An 8761-nucleotide genomic window follows, 5' to 3' on the forward strand; every position below is an offset into this window, starting at 1 on the left:
GGGAGTGCCCACAGTGACGTCACTGCCTCTGTCGGACTCCTCGACCTCAGGGACACAGGATTTCTATGGTAGGGAAGCTGGACCACTAATGGGTCACATAATACTCATGTGGGATGATTTCTGTGAGCATTAAAACGCATCGCACCTGTGAGCGGCAGAGGGTCCGGGGAAGGCAGGCACTGTCCTCAACCTGAGCCTGTCTGGCTGGCAGCTGCCTCCCCCGCGGTCCCTTCCTGAGCCGGCGCAGGGAGCTTTGTGCACAGGATGTCGGTGACTCTGCGGGGCTGTGTCTTTGCTGCTGGCGCAGAGATACAGGGCCGAGTCCCCAGGCTCCAGCGAGTGCATGTTGAGCTCAGAGCGGGAGTTGTTGAGCGGCTGCACCGAGAACCGGGCTGGGAGCTTCCCTTTCACATTCTCTTTCCCGTTGTAATACTCCACGAGGAACTCGGGGCCCTGGCCCAGGGCCTGCTGGTACCAGAACACTGACAAGTGCCCAGAGACAAAGGAACACCTCAGGGACGCTGTCTGTCCTCTCGCTCTGACCAGGTGACTTGGGCTCTGCGTGACCCCAGAATCCGCTGGGCCTGTGAGGGAAGCAGATGGAGGCTGGAGAAAGAGCCCGGGGGCATGGGGGACCTGAGGGTGCCTTGCATTCAGCCCCTGTCGGGCTGAGAACGATGTCCCACCTGGACGAAAGACATACCTGCTCCCAAGAGACACAGGGCCACACAGCAGAGGAGCCTGGAGCCCATGGTGGGATGAGGGAGTTGGGGTGTGGGTGGGTGCAGGACTGGGCAGGCCTGTCCCTGCTCAGAGCTCTGCTCCTCTGAGAGCTGAGGTTCTGGGAGGCGCTCTCTGCTTAGAGCATCAGCGGGGACATCTCTGCTCTCGGGTCATGATCTCTGTTGGTTCCCATGAGCCTCGCCTCCCTCGCCACCTCGCCAGGCCCCTGGCTCAGGGGATCCAGGCTCCTTTCCGTCTGCAGAGCCCCCTACGGAGTGTGGCGTGTGGGGGTGGCTGTTTTCCGGCAGCTGCCCGTCCCCACAGCCCCTGAGCTTTTTCCTCGGTGCTTGTTCTCCTCTGGTCCTTGCTCCTGGGGCGTGGGGCGTGCAGGCCACCCCCTCCCGGCTCTGAACCCTTCACTTTCCCTTGTAAGGCAGAGAGCCTCCCTAACCACTGCACAGCTGAAGTTCATGGCCCCCGGCTGGGAGGGCACCTGCAGATTAGTGTCTGTGCTATTAGGCCTTGCAGCAGGTGCAAGCAGCAAACAAGGCTGTTCCTTAACTCTCCTGGTCCCAGGCTACTAGCTGGGCCCCTGTGCTCTGCCCCAGAGAATTTTGGAGATTAGCAGGTCCACAGTGCCCCCGTGTGGTGCATTGGGGCGGTAACCAAGATTTTGCCTTTGTCATGAAGCAAGTTCAAGAATCCTGGCATGTGCTTCATTCAGGAACTATGTTGCCATTTGCCCACTGTACTTGTTGTGTTTGTTTCTGTTAAATTTAAATTTCTATTAAAAATAGACTAGAGAAGAAGTAAGCTAAACAGAGAAAGACTGCAAGATTGTCAAGAAACATCAAAAAACAATATGTGGACTTGTGTTAATGTGCGTTATTGTGTGTGACAGTTGTTTCTGGACAATTGATTTCAACGAAAATTTTTACTAAGGTTTCTAACTTATTTTTAAGCCTGCTAACTACCTGTGCCTTAACAGTGTCCTGGATCCGCTGGCCCACACCTGGGCAGAGTTTGGTCCGTGTTAGTGACACCTAGTCCCTGTTTCAATGATAAATGTGCTAGAACTTTAGAGTTTTACAAGAGAACAGTCACTATACTCACAGACACTGAACTCTGATATTGAAACTCAATTGCAGAATCTCAAACAGTACAAAGAAAACGAGAAATCCACAAGCCAAAATTACGACTGAACATTACTTGTTCTGGTATTTCAGAGGTTATGTCCTGACCCCCACTGTTAGCAGCACAGCGGACGTCCCAAATGAGCTTCTTCCCCTTGAGGAGGGGCGAACAGGGCCAGCCCTCTGTGTGGGGATTCTGGGAACTAGGAGGAGAGGCGAGAACGTGAGGTTTGTGAGCAGGAAGCAGGTGACTTTGCCACGCTGTGGCTTCACTGCTGGCACAGAGATACACGGCCGAGTCCCCCGGCTCCGCACGCTGGATCGTCAGATTGGAGTTCTTTCCCCCGGACCTCGTAGCAGAGAACCGGTCATTAGGCATCCCTGACTTATCTAAGGGTTTCTCGTATTGGAAGTAAATCAAAAACTCCAGGTTCTGTCCCAGCATCTGTCGGTACCAGTAAAGGTACTCATGGCCAGAAATCGGATCACAGCTGAGAAGGACCTCCTGGCCCCTCTCTGTGACTTTGTGCCTGGGGGACTGGGAGACTCTCGCTCCTGTGTGACCTGTGGAGACAGAAGCTGGGAACAGAAAGAGGAAAACAATTGTCATCATCCTCACCCTCTGTCTGTCTGTCTGTCTTTCTCTCTCTCTCATATACACAGAAACAAGGCCAAACTGCTCAGTGCTCTGAGGACTCAACCGCCCCCAAGAGACAGAGGGTCACACAGCAGAGGAGCCCGGTGCCCATGGCAGGGTCAGGACTGAAATGGGAGGTTCACCAGGTCGGGGGCCCTGTGAGCATGAGCAGAGGGGAGGGGCGTCCCTCCACCCTCACAAGGCGGTGCCCACAGTGACGTCACTGTCTCTGTCGGTCCCCGGACCTCAAGGTCACGTGATTTCTATTGTAGGGAAGCTGGACCACTAATGGGTCACATAATACTCATGTGGGATGATTTCTGTGAGCATTAAAACGCATCGCACCTGTGAGCGGCAGAGGGTCCGGGGAAGGCAGGCACTGTCCTCAGGCCTGAGCCCGTCTGGCTGGCAGCTGCCTCCCCCGCGGTCCCTTCCTGAGCCGGCGCAGGGAGCTTTGTGCACAGGATGTCGGTGACTCTGCGAGGCTGTGTCAAGGCTGCTGGCGCAGAGATACAGGGCCGAGTCCCCAGGCTCCAGCGAGCTCATGTTGAGCTCAGAGCGGAAGTTGTTGAGCGGCTGCACCGTGAACCGGGCTGGGAGCTTCCCTTTTTCTCTCGGTTCCCCGTCGTAATACTGCACGAGGAACTCGGGGCCCTGGCCCAGGGCCTGCTGGTACCAGGACACTGACAGGTGCCCAGAGACAAAGGAACACGTCAGGGTCGCTGTCTGTCCTCTCGCCATGACCAGGTGACTTGGGGTCTGCGTGACCCCAGAATCCGCTGGGCCTGTGAGGGAAGCAGACGGGGGCTGGAGAAAGAGCCCGGGGGGAACCTGAGGGTGCCTTGGATTCCACCCCCGTCAGGCTGAGAACGGATATGTCCCACCTGGACAAAAGACATACCTGCTCCCAGGAGACACAAGGCCACACAGCAGAGGAACCTGGCGCCCATGGCGGGTGGGGAGTTGGGGTGTGGGTGGGTGCAGGACTGGGCAGGCCTGTCCCTGCTCTGAGCTCTGGTCCTCTGAGAGCTGAGGTTCTGGGCGCCGGTCTCTGCTTAGAGCATCAGCAGGGACGTCTCTGCTCTCAGGTCATGATCTCTGTTGGTTCCCACGAGCCTCTCCTCCCTCGCCAGGCCCCCTGGCTCAGGGGATCCAGGTTCTCTTCCGTCCTGCAGAGCCCCCTACAGGATGTGGCGTGTGGGGCTGGCTTCAGGCAGCTGCCCGTCCAGACAAGCCCATGCTTTTCCTCGGGCGCTTGTTCTCCTCTGGTCCTTGCTCCTGGGGTGTGGGGCGTGCAGGCCGCCCCCTCCCGGCTCTGCACCCTTCACTTTCTCTGTAAGCCAGAGAGCCTCCCTAACCACTGCACAGCTGAAGTTCATAGCCCCCGGCTGGGAGGGCACCTGCAGATTAGTGTCTGTGGTATCAGGCCTTGTAGCAGGTGCAAGCAGCAAACAAGGCTGTTCCTTAACCCTCCTGGTCCCAGGCTGCAGGCTCTGTCCCCTTGCTCAGCCCCAGAGGCTTTGGAGATTAGCAGGTCCACAGTGCCCCCGTGTGGTGCATTGGGGCGGTATCCAAGATTTTGCCTTTGCCATGAAGCAAGTTCAAGAATCCCGGGATGTGCTCCAATTAGGAACAATATTATTTCACCATTTGCCCATGATAGTTTTCGTTTCTTTTCCTGTTTTTCTTTTTCTTAAATTAATAACAACACTAAAAAAATAGCCAAACTCATTCGTGATTTCTTATTATAAGAGAAAAAAATTGTGTTTTAGAGGAATAATTTTGCCTTGAGAAAATAAATTCCAATGAAGGGGACAGTACAAACCTCACCCAGGGTACACGCAGTTGCTAGAAAGAACTCGGCAGAGGTTACACAGGGATTCGTGCCTTTGCTGCCAAAGTGGGACTCCAAACGATTTCTGGAAAACTGCTAATTAGCTGAAGTGGCTTTCTCCTTGGTGACCCCACACAGCTTGCTCAAGGCAGAGCAGACAGGCCTCTTAGCAAGGTGCCCGTGAATCAGCTTCTCCCCTAATTAAAAAAAAAAAAATACTCGCTGTTTCCACATGGCTGGACGATTTGTTTCCTTCCGTCCTACCCTCTTTTTGAAACCCTCTTTTTCGATCTGTCCATAAAATAAATAACATCCGTCTCCCCATATACTAGCATACGGGTGTAGGTGATTAAATTTCTCTAAGTTTTTCCTCTGATACCCAAGTAGGAAATAAAATATTCCAGCCCCCTGCACTGAGCATGCTAGTAGGGAGAGGCCAGTCTGGGTGAATGTAGGATAAAAAAAAATGAATAGCGGACCCTGGGAAAACAGGAGCTGATGAGGATTCGATTCCAGAGCCAGGGGCCCAGCAGTAAGACCCCCAGGATTGGCGCTGGCCGCAGAGAAGAGCCTGCGCCGGGGTGGCGAGGATGGCCGTGAGCCTGTCACTGTACACACGGAGGGCCGTGCACCCCGCCCAGGGCGAGGGGCTCAGTCTCGCTTGCTGAGGACGCAGAGCCGGGCGATGAGACCTAACGCTGCATCTTTCTGAGACCCGCGGCTGCAGACACAGCAACGGGTCCATGAAGCCAGCATCGTCTGATGGACCCGCCTCCGTCCCTCTACTGTACAGTGCAAAATGGTTCGTTTTCTGAGAACATTCAAACATCATTTTCTTTTCCTTTTTATTTTTTTAATTCAACGATAGGGATCTTGGTGTCTGTTTGACCTTGGCATCTGCGGGATCTGTCAGAGACGCATAGGTAAGCTAAGACGGAGACAGGAAGCCAACCGTTGTGCAATTGAAGGAAATACCGAAGATCTGACACTGGAAGCCCACATGAAAGTTTCCTTCTGCTTCCTGGACTCGCCTCACCCAAGAGACAGAAGCCCACAGAACTGAGAGGTCGGTACCCAGAATGCATAGTGTCTCGTGGGAAAATTGCCAGGCCTCACGCCGATAGGAAGATGTCAGAAGAACTTAGACTTGATCGTTTCTGTCCTACATCAACTGCGGACACAGCCTTGTTCAGGCAGAGCCAGGCCACAGGCTGCGGTGTCTGGGCAGGGAAAGTCCTTACTTAGCATCGCCAAACCCAGTGAGCGGCAGGCCGTGCCCCGCCCCGGGTTTCTGGCGGGGGTCCCCCAGGAAACTCTGGTGAGCCTTGGCTGCCCCACGGCTTCTGGCTGGAGCCCCGAGGTTTCTGCACAGGCACAGGGTGACTCTGCAGGGCTGTGTCTCTGCTGCTGGCGCAGAGATACACGGCGGAGTCTGCCGGCACCAGGGCGCCCACGTGAAGCTGTCAGTGGGAGCTGTCCGGGCATTCAGGTGTGAAGCGGCTGGGAACGGTCCCGTTGTCAGTCATTTTCTGATAGTTGTAGACAAACATGACGGCTTTGGGGCCCGCCGCTCACCCGCACACCCAGGACATTCCACTCTGACCCAGCGGAGATCGGCTCTGCCTGGATTCTTGGTAATGAACAAACACGGCCCTGCGAGCACCCACGAAACGTCTACAGGGACAGGGTGAAAGTTTGAACGGACACAAATGAAGTGATCTGTAAATGCTATCTGATTTTTCCTGTTTTTTCCTCATGTTAGATATTTATTACCAGACTGGAAGGACAAAAATTTAGAGAAATCTACACTGGGGGTCGAGGGGTAGTTACCCATCTTCCTGAGTTAAAGAATTCAGGGAAATTATTTCAAATCAAAAGACTAGGACACTGCATAAGACACCTAGTCCTAGAAATGAGATTTACCCGTGGAATCAGGACGCAACTGCATAACCCGTAAACTGTGTTTCATCCTGACTCCCAGGACAGGTGCGATGGGAGAACGAACCCAAAACACAGAGCAGGGGCCGCTTCAGCCGGGCACAGGAAACGCCATCCCACTGTTCCCACCGCTGTGGTCACCGGATCACGGATCACGGGCGCAAGGTGGCGACCTCACTACCAACGCGAGGCGGATTGGATAATTTCCGGCAGAAAGCTTCCCGTGGGACGGGGGCAGAGGAGGCGCAGAAGACAGAACCCGCGGGAGGTGGCAGCCGCGACCTCTCCAGACGCCGACGGCGACACAGAGGAGGAGGGTCTGTTCGCTCCGCACAACCTCAGCTGCGTCGGGCACAGCGACCTCACAGCCCTGCGGAGACGGCTGGGGCCCGGGACGCCCAGGCCTCGCCCTCGACACCGAGCTGGCTCAGGGACAACCAGCCGTAATTACGTTCATTCCCGGCCACAGTAGTCGGGGGTTAACCAGTCGTCTCCTTGACTCAAAGCACAGGCGATGTCCAGATCTTCTCATCTCTGGGGAACGCAGAGCAACGAAGGGCCCCGGCAGGGTCTCCAGGAGTGGCAAGGGGAGAGGAGCGCGAGGTTTGTGAGCAGGAAGCAGGTGACTGTGCCGCGCTGTGGCTTTGCTGCTGGCACAGAGATACACGGCCGAGTCCCCCGGCTCCGCACGCTGGATCGTCAGATTGGAGTTCTTTCCCCCGGAACCTCGTAGCAGAGAACCAGTCTTTAGGCATCCCTGATCTGTCTGTGACATCCTTCTTTACAAAGTAAATCAAAAACTCCGGGCCCTGTCCCGGCGTCTGTCGGTACCAGTAAAGGACATCGTGTCCAGAAATCGGATCACTGAGAAGGACCTCCTGGCCCCTCTCTGTGACCCTGTGCCTGGGGGACTGGGAGACTCTCGCTCCTGTGTGACCTGTGGAGACAGAAGCTGGGAACAGAAAGAGGAAAACAATTGTCATCATCCTCACCCTCTGTCTCTCTGTCTGTCTGTTTGTCTCTCTCATACACACAGAAACAAGGCCAAACTGCTCAGTGCTCTGAGGACTCACCCACCCCCAAGAGACAGAGGGTCACACAGCTGAGGAGCCCGGTGCCCATGGCAGGGTCAGGACTGAAATGGGAGGTTCACCAGGTCAGGGGTCCTGTGAGCATGAGCAGAGGGGAGGGGCGTCCCTTCACCCTCACAAGGCGGTGCCCACAGTGACATCACTGCCTCTGTCGGACTCCTCGACCTGTGGGACACAGGATTTCTATGGTAGGGAAGCTGGACCACTAATGGGTCACATAATACTCCTGTCCCATGATTTCTGTGAGTAATAAAACACAGCACACCTGTGAGTGGCAGAGGGTCCGGGGAAGGCAGGCACTGTCCTCAGGCCTGAGCCCGTCTGGCTGGCAGCTGCCTCCCCAACGGTCCCTTCCTGAGCCGGCGCAGGGAGCTTTGTGCACAGGATGTCGGTGACTCTGCGAGGCTGTGTCAAGGCTGCTGGCGCAGAGATACAGGGCCGAGTCCCCAGGCTCCAGCGAGCTCATGTTGAGCTCAGAGCGGGAATTGCTCAGTGGCTGCACCGAGAACCGGGCTGGGAGCTTCCCTTTCGCTCTCTCTTTCCCGTCGTAATACTGCACGAGGAACTCGGGGCCCTGGCCCAGGGCCTGCTGGTACCAGTAGACTGAATGGTGCCCAGAGACAAAGGAACACCTCAGGGTCGCTGTCTGTCCTCTCACTCTGACCAGGTGACTTGGGGTCTGCGTGACCCCAGAATCCGCTGAGCCTATGAGAGAAGCAGACGGGGTCTGAAGAAAGAGCCCGGGGGGAACCTGAGGGTGCCTTGGATTCCACCCCCGTCAGGCTGAGAACGGATATGTCCCACCTGGACTAAAGACATACCTGCTCCCAGGAGACACAGGGCCACAAAGCAGAGGAACCTGGCGCCCATGGCGGGGTGGGGGAGTTGGGGGTGTGGGTGGGTGCAGGACTGGGTAGGCCTGTCCCTGCTCTGAGCTCTGGTCCTCTGAAACCTGAGGTTCTGGGCGCCGGTCTCTGCTTAGAGCATCAGCGGGGACGTCCCTGCTCTCTGTCATGATCTCTGTTGGTTCCCATGAGCCTCGCCTCCCTCGCCAGGCCCCTGGCTCAGGGGATCCAGGTTCCCTTCAGTCCTGCAGAGCCCCCTACGGGGTGTGGCGTGTGGGGCTGGCTTACGGCAGCTGCCCGTCCCCACAGCCCCGTGCTTTTCCCTCAGGGGGCTTGTTCTCCTCTGGTCCTTGCTCCTGGGGCGTGGGGCTTGCAGGCCGCCCCCCTCCTGGCTCTGCACCCTTCACTTTCCCTTGTAAGGCAGAGAGCCTCCCTAACCACCGCACAGCTGAAGTTCATGGCCCCCGGCTGGGAGGGCACCTGCAGATTAGTGTCTGTGGTATTAGGCCTTGCAGCAGGTGCAAGCAGCAAACAAGGCTGTTCCTTAACCTTCCTGGTCC

At 56.3% G+C, this 8761-nt stretch overlaps 1 pseudogene and 3 gene segments (V, D, J or C); all 4 read right to left on the reverse strand.

Annotated features, from left to right (window-relative positions):
* Positions 1-71: 71 nt before the first annotated feature.
* LOC118610760 lies at positions 72-1601 on the reverse strand. The segment is given in 2 exon segments: positions 72-584; positions 704-1601. Coding segments are annotated over 2 exon segments (504 nt in total).
* A 554-nt stretch (positions 1602-2155) lies between these two features.
* Positions 2156-3808, reverse strand: LOC107516956. The segment is given in 3 exon segments: positions 2156-2435; positions 2839-3278; positions 3395-3808. Coding segments are annotated over 3 exon segments (651 nt in total).
* Positions 3809-7470: 3662 nt separating this feature from the next.
* On the reverse strand, positions 7471-8241 carry LOC118610675. The segment is given in 3 exon segments: positions 7471-7521; positions 7622-8061; positions 8178-8241. Coding segments are annotated over 3 exon segments (540 nt in total).
* A 199-nt stretch (positions 8242-8440) lies between these two features.
* Positions 8441-8761, reverse strand: part of LOC118610676 — an 855-nt pseudogene continuing 534 nt past the window's right edge.

This window comes from Rousettus aegyptiacus, unplaced genomic scaffold (assembly GCF_014176215.1).
Source record: "Rousettus aegyptiacus isolate mRouAeg1 unplaced genomic scaffold, mRouAeg1.p scaffold_m13_p_13, whole genome shotgun sequence".
Lineage (NCBI taxonomy): Eukaryota > Metazoa > Chordata > Mammalia > Chiroptera > Pteropodidae > Rousettus > Rousettus aegyptiacus.